The following is a 17,285-nucleotide window of genomic DNA, read 5'->3' as shown; positions in this document are numbered from 1 at the left end:
ACAGTGCACAGTAAAGCAACAGCCAAGTAAAAGACCATTTTATGGATTTTCCTTGACCTTTGTGCCTATACTCGTTTAAGTGAATGTATGTTAGCTCAGTATTAGTGATGATAAAATGCCAAACGATGTGGAGCGATATAGGGATTTTTGGCTGAGAAAACAGTGGAAGTTGAGCCTTGTGCGTTGTAAAAGATTCAGTAGCCAGATGGCCTTAGAATCTGCTTTTCTCTGTAGCTACATACAATGGCCTCTGAATGTTTTTCCACTAGTATACACTCTCATTCCCAGTATGCAGCAGCATGAGCCTTCGGAAACATTCGAAAGGTGCAAACTCTTCTGTGCTGGTTTCAATTAGGTCAAGGAACTAAAAAATGGTTTCATATTTACTATTTAATTTGCATGTTTTATGAAAGCCGAAATAATGTCATGGCAAAACTGGATTATACAGAAATACAAATCAATCTAGTAATTACCTTGGTATATAAGTACCTGCTCCCTGCTCTACACACTGAACTCTCATGAGATTATCTGGAGGGGTCACATGGAAGAACATGTCCGAGTCAGTTACTGTGGACATTTTCCAGAGTTTTTCGAATGAGAGGATACAGCGGGAGATTTTCCGTAGAATTCACAGCGATTGAGTGGATGTGTGGATGGAGCTTGAACACGAGAAGGAGGTAAAAGTGAAAAAATTAAAATATCTCCGTATTAAAAAGAGGTTCCATACACGTAGAAGATGAGGACGAAAAAAGACAACGATATGTGAGAGTTTTTGGTGATACAAGCCGACGCCGGTGTTGTTGTGCTGTAAACGAAAACATACATTTTTCCGTTACGTCCTGCAGCCTCTTACATGCTGCACCCCCCCCCCCCCACCTGAACGCTCTGGACATTTGGTGTTGTTTTGAACATGTCTGACAAGAGAATCTCCCGCCTCTCGGGTGAAAGCAAAATGCAGAGAATATCTGGACCCAATTGTGCAGACGTGTGGAGTTCATGTCTGCAGAAAAAGCTTTAATTGGAGGAAGATGAAGCTAGCCGGTCATAACTGTGTTCAGAGACAATGGTCATCTCAGTTTTATTTGTATGTTTTGCTGTTTTCTGTGGAACATCACTGAGAAAGCTTTTCCACAGTGCAGATCGCAGATTCAGAATCAGCTTTAATAGCCATGTATGTGTACAAATACAAGGAATTTGACTGCTGTTTTTCCGTTGCTCTCAACGTACAGATGACAAATAGTGCAATCATGCAGAGTGCAGAGATGCTAGAATAAATATGGGAAAGATTGTCACAGAAGATGAATATCAGAAAGATTGTCACAGTTCATATCAAGACAACCATGATTCATGCACTGTACGCAGCCGCTAACAGCAAGGTGATAACGCTCCTCCTCGGAAACACCAAGGTCTGTAATTAATGACTTAGGAGAGGTGGGATGCTCCTGCAGTTTATGATGCGTGTTCAGTAGCAGTGAGTGAGTGGCCCAGTATGAGGAGGAAGGATGTGGGTCATAGCATGCTCTCAAACAGGCCACTTCAGGGACACATGTCCCCTGCTCTGGAGCTTTTTATGAACAGCCAGCGAGGACAGAAACTGGCTTCCACAACCTGCTATTTATAGTCCACATGCTATATATGTGTGTGTGTTTACACTCTCGCTCTCTCCTTGATCTGCCACTTGGATAATGAGTGTGTGTCGTCACTGTTGATGCTCGTAGAAGCAACCGTGTGTGTGTTTACTGTAAATTTCAAGCCATATACAGATTGTAGCTAAATAAAGAGCAGAGTTCAGTGAGAAGAACAACTCTACTCTTACGTTTGTCTCACAAAATACTGAAGCTCTGTTTACCACTTCATTTATGAACAAAAAACACACACAGAACAGGGAAATGCAATGTAAATCAACTCTTATTTTGGCCCTTATCGCTTCACGGAAGGGACATTGAATTTGCCTTTGCATGTTTAATGCTGCAACCTTTATTTATTATACTATCAATCAATATCTGGATTATTACTCTGATGTCTTCATTGATCATTGTGAATTCTATAAAATCAAATATTTTTCTCTGGTAATTCAGCAAAAGGCCGAATGCGTTATTGTTTTTAGCCGGCCTATAATAGCCAGTGCAACTTAGACAGACCAGTCCATTGTCGATGTGTTTGTGTGTGAGGTAATTGAAAGAAGGAGAGAATGAAAGACTGACGACGGGGGAAAGAAGTGTCTGACCAAACCGACCACATTCGATTTTAAAATAGTGAAAAAATACAACGAAAAGTGTAACTGTAGAGGGTCGGAGGACGTCAGCTGAGAGGGTCGTCCTTCAATTTGGCTTGGGACATTTCTGTGTTCACACGGCTAAACGAAGGAGGTGATGTGTCCCAGGCCTCCTCCCAACGGGGTCGGAGTGTGGTCCAAAGCCTTCTGTGTGCGTTCACACCTGTTCTCTGATTGGATCACCAAAGATGTTCATGCCAGGTCTGAACGGGACCACAGAGACAATGTTGATGATGTGGCGGGGACGAGGACAGACCTGCCCAGACTCCTTTATCCCTTTAGCGGGGCTTCGATCAATACCTGCCTCACACACACATGCATCCAAGCACACATCTAACTTCATCTCTGTGAGAAAGAGAGTGAGATGCTGCTCACTCGATAACACGATGCCTAGACATGATGAAAGTGGAGATGTGAGAACCAGCACAGAGTGTGCTTCACCAAAAAGGTAGAGGTGTGTGTGTGTGTTTCCGTAGTGTAACCGTTGATTTTCAGATGGCATAAGTGCGAGCAGTTTGTTGTGCCAGGGATTTCACATGCCCATTAAGTGATTGTTTTTGCCATTGTCTGTGTGTCATGTGTTTTTTTAATGCCCTTGTCCTCTTTCACTCCTTCCATCTTTCTCCTTTGTGCTGTTTTCCACCATTTGGTAGATATGCCCGCTGTCACAGCAGCTCTGTACATCCTCCCCTCTCCTCCCTGTGCCTGCAGACTGGCGCTGCCGATGGACTTTGTTGTTAAAGAGAATAACTGAACATGATTCGATGCTCTGGGTTTGGTTTCTGAACTCGCCAAAGTTGCAGGGAAACATTCGTGCTGTGGTGGTCACTTTAGTACCATTCATCAATACTGCTTTTTCCATCAGCAACAAGAGAGAGTGCTGCGAAATGAAGATGAAAGCAGAGGAGGAATTAATGCTGAGACAAAGATCGAGCAAAGCAGGAAAACTGAGACACAAAAAAATGGTGGGAGGAACACAAGCTGCTTACAAACGTATGCTGGGCGGACAGTTCGAATTTTATTTATTCATCGCACAATAAAAGTTAAAGGGTAAAAAAAGAGAGCCGTGGGCGAATAGTGGTTTCTTCTACTACTACTCTTCTCCTCTTTGCCTTAAGCCATATTGTGCCAAATTATTGATGCATTCCAGTTGACTGACTTACAACATTACAGTCAATACCACCAGGAAGATGGAAAGAAGAGCAAAATTTCTGACTGTAGAAAAATATCTGCTTCGTCATGGTATCAGCATTTTACCAAACCTACAGTTTACTGTGAAAGTCGAGCCGAATATATGTTTTACAACAGCATGATGACTTTATCACTGACGACATTTTTAAAAGAGCTTGAGCAGGATAGTGTGTCGAGAACTGACACCGGTTACAAAACACACAGCATCAAATTACTCGCAGCGGATCTGTTTATTTAAAGTTTATTTTCCTCTAAATCGCGGCAGAGGAAGGAGAACATGTGGTTTTCGCTAATGGTGGCTTGATTTCGATGTTTCCTGTCAGAGGGGCACACACATTTTTTATATTTTAGCGGTAAACAATCATTTCCGCTGTACAATGACCATGTTTGATTTTGGACAACACTGCTGTTGTTCTGTCTTCCTTTATCTTGTTAGGATATTGTGGATGTTTGTTTTTTTACAATTTTGGTTTCAGTTTCAGAATCGTTCCAGCACAAGTATTGGTTGATTTAATTGAATTCTTTTATTGTGATGATTTTCTATGATCAAGGCTGTGAGTCTTTAGAAGTACTGAACACGACGTCTCTCATTTTCCTCCTTTCATGTGGCCACAGGGATATAATGAATTGGACTGAGCTTTTCATGCAGTAAACAGCAACTCACAGATCAAGAAACTGTTATTTTTATTCATAATTTAGATGCATATGGATTGTTTGATGGAATATGCTTACTTGTGTTTGAAGTATTAGTTACTAGTTACTACTACTACTAGTTACTAGTTTCTGAACATCAAAAGTGTTTTGTGGATTCAAACATTTCACCCACAGCATTCTGGTGAGACGATAATGAGTGAATTTTCATATAATGGTGAACTATCCCTTTAATGTGTGTGTGCGTGAGAGAGATAGAGAGAACGGAGCCCCGAGGAACTAAGCTAATAAAGCGGCTTTGTGCTGCTCTGTAATGAAATAAATAAATCAGAGCATGCGAAACACAGAGAAATGTCAAAATATTTTTGGTTGCTTATGAAATAGTTAGAGCACATCAGCTGAGGAAGGCGGTTGTGTGTTCTCACTTAGAGACGTCCACTTGATCGAATCACCTGAGACGGATCTGAGCGAGGCCTCTCTCTGTCAATAATCTGCATTACCTCATTATAAAGTAATCTATCGCACTTTCTCTCTGCAGCCAGCCTATCATTTATAACGCGTTAAGCCAGGCTAAAAAAAAGACAGTTTACACTTTAGGTGAGGACAAGACTCTCAGAACAGGTCAGGTGGGTGAAGGTATTAAACAAAAACTCGGACCTGCACATCACTACAGCCTGTAAGCTTTGGATCCTCAGCACAGAGTCGTTTACAAAAAGCTTCTGTTTAATATGTCCGTGAGCTTTATTGAGAATATAAACTCTTATTGTCTGTGCACTAAATATGACGCTAACCTTAGCTTAGAATTAATTTATGCTAAGCTAAGCTATTCTTACAAGGGAACCTGCTTGCATGGATAACAAAATCCATCTACCAGCAGCTCACTAGTCAAACCATCATATCTTGTGAAGTGTAAAAAAGACCAGTTGTGGTTTTACAGGAATGTATGTGTGTGTGGGGGGGGAATAAGATTAAAATCAGAGACAAGATCAGATCAACATTTATTAATCCACACACTGGGAAAAGTCGGTTGTTACAGTGGCAGCAAAGTCAATATGACGTAGACAAGAGAATACAAGTTTAAAAAAGCAAAAGAATATACAAGTAAAAACTTTAAAATAAAAATGCAAGTTTCTACATTATAAACACTCTGTAGAAGTGGTTTGTATAGAAATGTTATTGAGCACAGGATGATTGCACGAGCAGGTAAAAAACTGTTTGTGCATAAGTATAAGGAGTTTTTACTTAAACAAACGAAATGAACTTCACCATTTTAATCAGTGAGCTTTATCAGTGCTGCTGGGTGACCTCTGTTAGCTTCTGACACAGCCAGGCTAGCTGTTTCCCCTCGTTTCAAGTCTCTGTGCTAAGCTAAGCTGACTGCTTACCGTCTCCTGCCTGTATAGCTTCATATTTAGTGGACACACTTGATAGTGGAATCGCTCTCCCTGTGTAACTCTGCAGGGAAGCAAATCAATCAGTTGGCTATTCACTGCTGTTATGTAATAACATAAGAACAGGGATCATTCATTTATCTTAGTGTTAGTAAATGGCATGATAAACAGATGAGTAAATGTTATGTGCGACTGTAAAACTCTGTTCATCATGCTTTACTAAATGTGTGGAAGAGAAGAAGCTCCATCTTTCCTTATCTGTAATGAGCCATGATAAAAACCCATCATGCTCTCTGTCTGTTATTTGCTGTGTTTGTTTTATGGTCAGGACACTTTACATTAGTAGATGTGAATAAATATGTCTCCTGTGTCTAACCACAAATGGAAATAAGGGGACAAGAGAGAATGGTATTACTTAAAGGAGAGGTTAGGAATGTAATCCTGTTCAACAGCTCCAATATACCATTTGATGTTCGTTTTTTAACTCAGGATATGTTTCCCTCCCTGTTTGTTGGTTTATTTGTTTGTTTGGTTTTAGCAAGATTACACAAAATCTACTGAACAGATTTCCACGAAACTTGGTAGGACATGGGCCAAGAAGGAACATACCAAATTTTGGGGAGGATCTGGATTTGAAACATTTACATTGTGAGAAAGGGCTTTTATCCCCTCATTTCCCAGTGAGTCATGCATTGATCCTAGAATAAAGAATCAGACATATGTCGTGGACCACAATGTTGTTTGGCTTTCTGCGTTTGCATTGATAGAGAGATTAACACATATTTATACTGTATTGTGTGCTCTTTGTTTTGGTGGTATTCAAAGACATCTCCGAATTTGCTTGTGTTACATTTTTCCCATTCATACAGGCACAGGCTGGTTTCTCACAGTGAAAGAATGGGCCCATTGACGATTGTCAGTGGAAGTTAGTTCATCAGATCCGGGGTCAGTGCAGAGTATCACCCAGTCGTTGTATCACTGCACTGGGAAAATAGAGACGAGCCACAGCTGTAGTAAGCCTGGCCTCACAGTTACTGTCGGACACTGAGAGTATTCAGACGGTCTCCGCTGTGAGTCGGGCTGCTGCGTATTCAAGAAGAATCAACTCCTAAAACTTTACTGAGTTCTTAGGTTAATTTATACTGACTTTCTTAAAAGACACTGGTCGGGAAAATGACACTTAAGCAACAGTGAAGAGTATTTCATTCTCAAATGGACCTATACTGATAAAAAACAATAGTCCATAACATAGAAGATTTTCTGTGGACTAGGGGCAGGTCATATGATAGTATGTATACCAGGATTAATTTCTGCTGTCATGTCACCCATTCCCCCTTCCCCTTCCATCTTTCTATAGCAGAAACTAACATTTTAATTTGTTCCACAAGACAGTAACTAAGGCACAGAATAACTGAGGAAGGTGCCTGGCTTGTGGGTGTGGGTGTGGGCATGTGTGTGAGGATTTCCACTGTTGAAACTATGGGTATAAGGGTTTATGCCATAGGTGACTCTGTGATAGCGTCTCTATGATGTTGTGTTGAAGGTAATTATGCAGCAAACCAATTTCCTTGGAGAAATTAGGTCTCTGACTGTCAGCTATTCCTTCAATATCTCTGGGTGTAATTGTGGACATCGTTATGATCAATAGTCATTTTCCAGTAAGATTCCGCTGGTGTTATAATAATTCATCTAGCACTGAATGAGTGGGAATCCATTTCTGTGACCTCATCAACTTGTCATAATGTGGTGAGCGATGACAAACTGTTCGCTTGGAACAAGAGTAATGTCCTCCTGCTCTGAAAATATTAAATCAGCCTTTGAGGTCTTTGCAGGACAAGTCCATATTCTTTGCATGCATCCGTCATCATATAAAAATCATCACACACAGAAAACTTGCACACTGAGTCTGAAGCTTTTTGCATAATAGTTTTCTTTTAAAAAATTCATAGAAGTTTTATCGAGAAATGAGGATGATTTTGTGGTCAGCTCACTTATTGGACATCCTTTTGTGATCAGTACTTACCATCCCCAATTCCAATCTGTTCAGCATTCATCTGCCACAATTTATTTCAAAAAACTGCGCCGCCATTTTGGATGAAGATGGTTAGTGGCCCTGAGTGTTCAAACAACTCTCTGAAACGCCTTTCACACGTGCAAAAAATGCAGCAAATCTGTTCTGAAACTTTAATAACGATGAAAGTTTGTCTGTGTGTAAACATTATCGACACGACGTGATGTCATGTTAAATTCAACAATTGTGCGAACATTTTTATCTAACCCTTTGACCAAAAATATAGACTTTACACTGTGCAAAAAATCAAACAGAAGAAAAGAATCAGAAATTCAGATTGTCCAGTAAAAAACGATGCAGTATTATTAATCATAGGGGTTAAAAGATCAAAGTATTTATAGAAATATATACTGAACATTTGATGACGATGTAATGTAAGATGAAAGATTTGAGCTAATGAAGCCGTGTTCAGTCGTCTTTACTCTGCAATACAGCCACACTAGAATTAGTCATCCTATCATTGCCCTTTACTGTGGGGAATAGCCTGGAATAACAACTCCATTCCCTGCTCAGTAGACATCGTCATTAGAGCACACTGAGCCTCAGTAACATCTCCCATCCTGGGACCACCCAGTCCTCTGACTCAAACTTCACTTTCATCTCATCTCGGTCCACTGAGGTGAATACAAAGCAGCGCTCTTGTTCTGCGTCACTGCTGTACACAGTCAGTTAGATGATTTATAATGTTTCTTGCTTCATGTGAGCGGCTTGTTTGTGTCTCTCGGTCTGAGCACTACATGCTGTCATGTAAATTGCCTCTTGCTTATCAATTTATCTGGAGTATCATTTAAAAAAGGGCAGGAAGAGCAGCGATAGAGGGAGTGAGTGTTGCAGTGCACTGACTGCAACACTGACTCCCTTATCAGGTGTTTGCGGGCTGGATTGCACCCTGAGGGATGGAGTGTGAGCTTGCATATTGGAGACGTTCAGGTAAACACTTGAACATGAAAGAATTTTGAATTCAACATGAGCTATGTCATTTGTTTGGAGTAGAACATAGGGATGATGTTTGAGTGTTGGAAGAGTGAAAAATTGCAGTCCTGCATCAAAAAGATGAAACTTTACAACAACAGAAAACGTCCTAGCTTTGTAGCCATGCTGGTGGCACAGATCAAGTGAAGACAGTGTCTGGTGGTTCGGCCTTTTACCACCACTTGGTGCACACTGAATTATCTTCCTATTGAACAATTGACAACAATGAATTGCCACCACATAGAAAAAGGATGAAGCCTTAATATCCTGGTATGGGTGCCGCCATCTTGTGCTTTTATAGTCATTTGGACCCAGAGTCTTTCAAATTCGACCAAACATAAATTTTTCTTTCAGTATCACTTTAAACAACATTATCTGACTTTCTCTCTCGGAAAGGGGTTCACAGCAGAAGCCTCCATGGGTCCAGAGTCAGACTGACTCTAACTCAGTTAAACCGGGTCAGGTGGGGTCTCGTTGTACTGCACGTGCATTTGTAGACATGGTCTGTGTGTCCATGGTTACAAATGGACCTGAGTGTATGTGTTATTGACTCTGATCACGTTGTGTATCACAATCACCACGAGAGGAAAAAGTGGGTTGTTAGGTTGGAGATAAAGTTCAGAGATCAGCAGAGCTTTGTTCTGACAAGGAAACTAGACTTACATTTTTGTTTTTAGGGAAATCAGCAGCCTACAGGATTTATGTTATTAAATCCAAGTTGTATGAGTGATTTGATTCATGTTGATTGAATAGGTCATATTGTGTCTGTCACCCAGCTGGCTATAGTAGTATTCTTATCTCTGTACATCGATTTTGATGTGTGATACAATATGTATATTATCTCAAATGTTTCCAACAATGTTCCAACCAAGAGGAATCCACACTTTTATTCAGGGAGATGGGACTTTTCTATTTGGTTTTGTTATAATTGCGTCATATCCACTTTAGCTGTGACTCTGTCTGTCTCTGCTAAATCTTCTGACGGAGGAAAAACACACTGCCAGCCAGTTAGCCAGTGTTTTTCCTTCCACTGTTTCTAATGGTCACGATTCTTTGTCGCTGTTTGCTGCATGTTTTCTCACAAAGCTCTTCCATGATCACACGCTGCTTAACGACGTCAACAAACCAGGTCTTTTGTTCTCGGTTTGCTTTGATTGAGAGAGGCAGAAGTTGCATATTGTAAATTTAACATTCTAGGTTAATGCAGTAGTGAGAATATGTATGTCATCAACTCTCCATGATGCCCCCCGCCCTCTCCTTTAGAAGATTTGTTTCTTTAATCCCTGAATCCAGTGTCAGGAAGATGTGGGGGGAGGAAGTTTCTGATGCTGTGCAGCCATTGGTTTTGACAGAGGGGACTGGCAGCTTAAAGTCTCTCTACGAGGTCGTCGTCATTTTCCTTTTCTTTCCCAGCAGAGAGTGTTTGGCATACAGTGGTTTGTAGGTGTGTGCATGCATGTGGACGCTCCTGTCCTGCATGTGGACGCTCCTGTTCTGCTCACAGATGGTTTACAACTTCCATCCACCATCTGCTCCGTCATCTCATCTCCTCTTTGTAAGGACAGAGACACAATAGCTGCTGTCTCCTTTTGTCTGAGGTCATCTTCCTCCTCCAAAGTGTTCTCACTACAGAGTAAAATGCAGCACGGTCGCTAATCATCGACTCCAAAGAGGGATCAGGCTCAGGGCACTCAGACCAGCGGGGGAAATGATGATGGTTTATTTTTAAGGAGACCAAAGAGTTGATTCAAACCTCTAATGTGCAATTCTTCGAGAAGTATGTGAATTATATTGAGTTTCAGTGTCTCGTGTCTTCTCTGGTTTCACAACACGGAGGGTCGGTCTCGGTTTATATTGCCTCCGACTGAAAAGCTTTTATTGTGCTACAGTTACACCTCACAACACCTAGGAATGCAGAGAGTGTAGCTGTAAAGCACTGCGATCATAACAGGAACAATGCAGCCTGAATATTCAATACCAGTTTAAGCAATACGACTGTAATAGTATTTCGTTTGTTACGTTTGCATTTTTACAGTTCCACGCTCCCCGTGAAGAAGCGGGTGAATTGATGAGCGTATCAGTGCATCGGTAAAGGTGACCTTTATCTTCTGATAGGCAGCGGTTTCCCGTGAGGCGGAGAGAGGCGGCTCAAGATGTGAGCCCCAATTTAATTTCCTGACACGATATTTGCAGCCACTCGCCAGCCACTGTAATTCCAATCACCGCTCTGAAATACAATCACAGCCTCTTGATTTCATAACTCTCTCATTTCCTGCTTTGGAAGCTCTTCCTTGTGACTGCTCATCATCTCAAAAAGCTGAATGAACGCTGCGATGTTGACCGCCTTTTTAAGGTCTGGTGACAGAATCTCAGCGTGGAAGCTGTGAAAGAGGAATATTGAGCGTGTTGTCAAACCAGGAGGGGGAGAAAAAAATAATCGGATTTTTACCTTTAGTCAACTGTAAGCACACAACATGAATTTTTAACAGTTTTCCGCAGCCACTTGAATTTATTTTTCTTTCTCCTTACTTTAGGTACAACCCGTCCCCCTCGAGAAGGAGAGGTCCCAGGGGTGGATTACAACTTCCTGTCTGTGGAGGACTTCCTAGAACTGGAGGAGAGTGGCACACTACTGGAAGTAGGAACGTATGAAGGTGAGGATGACGAGGATCATTACTGACGCTCCATGCGCCTCGTGATAGCGCAGGTGTCCTGATTCACCACAGACACAATAAGCGTAGCGGCAATCAGCCTTTATTTCTCCCTACATGCAGGACTGTGCACACGGTTGATTCCGATTAGACTGTACATGATGGGGGGAGATGCATCCAGGAGACAGCAGGTCACTCCACATTTGCCCCTCTCACTCTGATAAGGACAGTGTTGTGCAGTGCTCAAGTCTCAGACCTACACAAACCTGTGTGTCAACCTGTGCACGTGTGTGCTCTTGCGCTGTGTGTTCGTTTTGGAGGCAGTGTGTGATGCGGGGGCTCTGTCTGATTTGTGTGTGTGCATGGCAGAGAATGTTGCGACACTAATCTGCTTGGCACCGGTTCTGCTGTGTGTTGGCACGGTTCTCTCGTTCACGCAGACAATGTCAAATACCTGTCCACGGGAGTCTGCTGCCGCCCAGACACCCGGAGGAAGTCTGAGTTATTGGTTCAGAGACATATCTGGATTTAATGGATAAGTCATTAAGTTGGAGACATCTTTCATTATATGGAATTTATTATAAGTCATTTTCTTCTCAATTTTGTTTGGCTATGAAATGGTAAATGGTCCGGTATTTTCTCTAAAGCTTTTAACGATCACTCGATGCGTTTTATAGCACAATTCTGCCGTTCACCAAATCACACACAAATTCATACAGTGCATCTATGTGCACCACATTCATTATCACACTTCGATCACGCACAGTCATCGAGGGCCATTTGGTGTTCAGTATCTTGCCAAAGGATACGTAGGCACACAGAATATCAAAGAGTGGGATCAAACTGTCTAGTTAGTGGGCGACCTGAACTACCACCTGAGCCACAGGCGCCCTAGAAGAGAGTTGACAGGGAAATGAGGCGAGATGACATTTAATTTAATTCAAACTGTTTAATGAATCATTTGACGTTCTAGGGGAAAATCTTTCATAAAAATGAAGCTATTTCTGGTTAGCTTAGCTTTTCATAAAGTCTGGAAAATAATCCTCTGCCTACCAGAACCATTTAAGATGCTCACGCTAGGTTAACTGGTTGCTAACTGTAGCTTTATATTTAGTGTGCGGACGTAAGATTACTCAACGTCTCGCCATAATATCAACTGGGATTTGCTCCAGCCACAGCCCCCACCTCCATGACCCTCAAAGGATAATCGGTATGAATGGATGGATGGACAAAAGATTGGTATTGATGTTCTCATGTAATATTCTCCACACAACTAGAGGAGAACATTACTGCTCCTGGAGCAAAGAAAAGCTTCATAAAGCTGCAAAATAAAAGGGAAAGAGCTGTGTATATAACTAGCAGAATAGGTACAAGTAGTTGCCCAATTTTCCACCAGTCCTTTCATATTGTCATTCATGGAAAGCTAGACCACCAGGGCCTCTTTCCCGTCTCATATTGACAAGGATTATATTGAAACAGGATTTCTACAATGCCAGAACAAAACTTGATAGATTCTCTGTTTGCACCACTGACAAATAAACAACAGTTTCAGCGAGAAGAAGCTGCTAAAACAAGCCAAGTGCTGTGGGGACCAGCCCACTTGGTTTTGCTCAGGATGCTTTTCAGAGTCCAGACAATACAGCTCTGCAGCCTCAAACACAAACTAGAACCATTTTGCTTTTCCCACCAGCTGCTCATGTCTGTGATGTGTAGTCACACTGTGATCCAGCTTTATGTCTTTTCCTCTCAGCGAAGGAAGATTAGGAGTTTTCATAGATCCTTCGCCTGCTATCTCCCTGTCCCTCACTCTGCCTGCTCTCTATCCCCAGCTTCCCCTCTCGCTGTCTCCTTCTCCCTCCTTCTGTGTCTCTCTCTCAAGCATGCTAATGTCCTTCTTGTTGCCTAGGTAACTATTATGGGACCCCCAAGCCACCAAGGCAGCCCATCATTGGGACAGTGATTCTCAGTGATGCAGGCTCCCAGCAGTCCACCCCAAAGCGCACCAAGTCCTACAATGACATGCAAAACGCCCGAGTAGTGCCTGCTGACGACGACGATGACGACCAGGCCACGGAAATGAACAACAGTTTTACAGGTGAGGGCGTCGCAGCTCCTGCTCTCTCTCTCTCTCTCTCTCTCTCTCTCTCTCTCTCTCTCTCTCTCTCTCTCTCTCTCTCTCTCTCTCTCTCTCTCTCTCTCTGTTCGCTGAAGTTTCTGCATCTGCAGCGTTCTTTGTCTCTCCGCATGTCTAGTATTCTCCATCTGTGCCCTGTTTGTTCTCGAGTGGATGCTTGCTTAGGAGTTTCAGTGTGTCCGAGGTTAGGAATACAGAAGGAGAGAGAGAGGGAATGTGGGCATGTTTACGATCCTCTCCTCTTTCGTACGGTGTCTGCCGGTTACATCATGTCTTTGTGATGCTGATTCCTCTCTCTGTGAGCCTCCAAACACCGCCATCTGCCTGTGAGGAGGGGCGTAGTGGGGGAAGAAGTGGGTTACAGGCTTCACTCACGAGATGCATCATTCTCTTTTCATTGCCACAACCATTCAACTCCTCTCTCCTGTCGGTCTCTTCACCTACATGTTTTTTTTTCTCTTCTCTTATTTCGTTTTTCAAATCCCACCTTGCAAATGGCCATGTTGGTTGAGGTTTTGATATATCTGCCTCTTCAAAGAATTGCCATCTGCAAATATGATTTCAAAAATATAAGATACAAAAATAGACGACCTGTATGTCACGTCTTTTCCTTTCTCCTTTGAGCTCTCTCCTGTTTTGTGTGTGATAGGTGGCGTGTTTTTTCCTCTTTCTGCTGTGAATCTATGCCCTCTCTGTGTCCCTCCGCCAGGCTGCCAGAGTGTTGAATTAGCATTTGATCAAGCCTGAAAGGCCCACGGAAGTGGTGGAGGACACTGGGCCAGAGTCGGGGAGCGAGTGGGAATGGGGGGTTGGGACTGCAAGCTTTACAAGAGAGGGGCTTATGGGTGGAGAGGTAAAAGAGGGTGGGGGTCAAAAAGAGTTTGGGAAAGACTCTGGTTGATGGAATTAGCATTTTCCTGGGGCCCTTTCAGTACACTAAATATGGGCGGGGGTAATATGCAGGAATAGGGGGAAGGGGAAGTGCTGTGAGTCTGCCGTTGTTAAAGTTGCATGTCTGCTCTTTTCATTGTTTTCTTGCATGAACAAGACATAAACTGTGTTTTTCTGTTGTTGTTGTTTTTTCCGTGTCGTGCTTGTTGTGGTACCCAGGATCCTTAGTGCGTAGTCTCTTCCCCTCTCCTTTGTTGTGCACAGGTAACCCTAACGATCAGGACGAGAGCCGCGGCGGCATCCTCCGGCCGTACCCCGCACGTGACAATGCTCCATCCTGTGGTCTGAACAATGCGGCCACCTCCACTGCAGACAGCGGGCAGCAGACCCTCGCAGAGCCGCAGGTCTCTCCAGAAGAACCGCTGGGGCCGCTGCCTGAGAACTGGGAGATGGCCTACACCGAGAACGGAGAGCTGTACTTCATAGAGTATGTATCGACAACCTGCAATATTCAACACACAAACTCCTAGCACTGCCCGTGTAAGCATTTCTCACCACAGCTCATACCATAGTTGGTGTTTTCTGTATTTTACCTGCACTATTATCCCTTTTGTTCGTCCAGTGGCTTGTCTTCCCCCCCATGATTTGGTTTTTAGGCCTCCCCAAGCCAACCTGCCCAACCCCCTGGGTCGCACTGCTTTCCTGTTAATCCCTGCATGTCCCGATCTCTAAAGGAGATCACATCCTGATCACCTGACTACCTCCACCTCTCTGTCCTCTCTGCAGCACGGCAAAGACACACCAACCGGACATGGCTGTGTATTTTCAGAGCTTGTATGTTCATTTCTGCTATCACTGAATTACAGTATGTTCTTGTGTAACATTAGATGTTTATTGCTGATATCCTGCCTGTGTCGCTCTGTTATCCTAATTTTCCTCTCTGCAGCAGATGCCCTCTGTCCTCTGTAAACTTGCTGACGCAGTTTACTTTCTAATTCTTATTTATGCATTCACTGCATTGCTTTTATGTGTCTGGTTGGCGGACTCCCTGTTGAATTGTTCTGTTGTGTTGTTTGTTTCGCCTCAGCCACAACACAAAGACGACGTCGTGGCTGGATCCTCGGTGTAGAGACAAAGCCTCCAGGCCTCTGGAAGAGTGTGATGAGGATGGTAAGCTGCTACTCGTCATTTACACAATAAAAGTGTACATTCACACGTCTGTGTAGTGGTTCAGGAATCAGCAGGTGGTGATTGAGGTGTCAGACACACTCTACATGTGAATTAAGTGGTGACACATTTCCTATTTCACCAACAGTGAATTTAAAAATGGTTTGATCACAGTTTAGGTTTGGTTTTGATTGTGTGATTTGTTGATTTGCTGCGTGTTCTACTTTTGCCTTCAAAACCCTTAAAATAGCCGTCGGAAAAACGATTTGACTCTCAAATAATTAAGACATGCTTGAGAATTTAGAAATGACAGTTGACGACTTCTGATTTCTGAGCACAAATTGAAAAATTGCACCATCAAGTGGTGAATTTTTAGGTGGCACACTGCACCTCTCTTCATAGCTCAAAGCATTGTTGTTTTTAAGAGGTTTCGTCTTGATATCAGTTCTGAAACTAAGGGATTTCTGTTTCCCTCCCTTTTCTCTGCATTGTCACTTCATCCTCTATTTGCTCTAAATTCCTCCATCCCCCGAACTACCTCTCTCCTCTGCTATCCGTCCCTTTTCCACTCTTCATTCTGTTTTCTGTTTCATCTTTGCTTCCACCTTGGAGAAGAAGGGATACATACGGAGGACCTGGAGAGTGATCTAGGTAAGATTATTTTAAATGTTCCTCAAAAAATGAGGATTCTGCAGGGATTTTGTTAGTTAAGAGCTTCAGTAAGAGTTCGTCTGATCGTACTATTTGACTCCATCAGTGGGCTGCGGTAGAAAGTGGTTTGATTTTGGTTTTCGGGGGAAGGAGAGATGAGCAACGCACTTCTGCCTCACTGCAACACCACAGGGTTCCCAGGTCAGCCAGGACCTTCTGTGCTAGGAGTTTGGATGTTCTTCACCCTTCTCCCACAGACCGAATACATGCATGCCAAGGTTATGTTAATTTTAAAGACTTTAATGTGACATAAGGTGACGTGATAAACGCTTATCACATCTGCACAAAGCTGTGATGCATATTGACATTTGGTGGTATGCTTCCATAGCAATCACTTCTGAAGAAGAACACAGCAGAACAATGGATGCTTCGTAAAAAACAAAGAAGAACGCGCTGAAAACTCTTCAAATTCTCTTCAAAACATGAAAGATTGGATTTAATGGTTTGTGTCTGGAGATGGTAACAAAAACCATCTGAGGGAAAACTGACCGACATAAATGTCTTTGTCGTTTCATTAGTGATTTTAATGTCTTTTGGCAGTTGGCTTCATCACGTTTTACTCTGCTCACCAAATGTCTTCCTCTAGAATTTCAGCTGGTGATGGAGCCTCACAGCATGAATGGCTCACATCTATTACTGTGGGATATACTGTATGTGGTCTGGTTGTATGTTGTTGATCAAAGCGCTGCCTTAAGTTCTAACATCCATACCAAAGGTTGAGCCTTTGGGGATTTGTGGATAATTTCATTTCCTTTTGATGTAACAAAAACAATATCCGAGTCAATGGTCATATAGCGTGACTAGCGGGAGTTGCTATCTTCAATTCACATAAACACATCTGGAACATTTTATGCTGAGGACTTAGGCTGATAGATCTACTTGAATGTGGCTTCACAGACTGGCAAATGGCTCTGCCGTAGATTCTCGTCCCATATGCAGGTAGAGCAAACAACCCCCGTAATGGAATGAGCGCTCAGACTTGAACAAGGTCTTGGATGTCTGGCTGGGAGCCTTTATTATGGCTGGCTGCTCAGATGCAGACACTCTGTGATTATTGATTGTGAAATCCAGTCTTGCGTGATAGTGTTTACTGGACTTGGGAGGTGCCCACAGTAACACGAGCATGTAATGTCTTTGTCCGAAATCAAATACAGTCGGGTGGAGATCGGAGAGGCCAATG

General features: G+C 42.8%; 1 protein-coding gene across 10 annotated transcripts in view; it reads left to right on the top strand.

Moving 5' to 3' along the window:
• The window catches only part of LOC128443066 (membrane-associated guanylate kinase, WW and PDZ domain-containing protein 1), an 88,555-nt gene that overhangs the window by 40,417 nt on the left and 30,853 nt on the right, over nucleotides 1-17,285 (top strand). For 4 of the 10 annotated variants that reach the window (XM_053425774.1, XM_053425775.1, XM_053425772.1 and 1 more), the window contains 6 exons: nucleotides 11,086-11,205; nucleotides 13,109-13,297; nucleotides 14,492-14,714; nucleotides 15,014-15,061; nucleotides 15,315-15,397; nucleotides 16,007-16,045. In XM_053425774.1, the coding sequence (XP_053281749.1) occupies nucleotides 11,086-11,205; nucleotides 13,109-13,297; nucleotides 14,492-14,714; nucleotides 15,014-15,061; nucleotides 15,315-15,397; nucleotides 16,007-16,045 (702 nt within the window). The remainder of the gene's footprint in view (nucleotides 1-11,085; nucleotides 11,206-13,108; nucleotides 13,298-14,491; nucleotides 14,715-15,013; nucleotides 15,062-15,314; nucleotides 15,398-16,006; nucleotides 16,046-17,285) is intronic. The other 6 variants (XM_053425780.1, XM_053425779.1, XM_053425773.1 and 3 more) reach the window with 5 other exon arrangements.

Source organism: Pleuronectes platessa, chromosome 6 (genome assembly GCF_947347685.1).
Source record: "Pleuronectes platessa chromosome 6, fPlePla1.1, whole genome shotgun sequence".
Lineage (NCBI taxonomy): Eukaryota > Metazoa > Chordata > Actinopteri > Pleuronectiformes > Pleuronectidae > Pleuronectes > Pleuronectes platessa.
The sequence above is the reverse complement of the archived record's forward strand: the minus strand, read 5'-3'. Positions and strand labels throughout refer to the sequence as shown.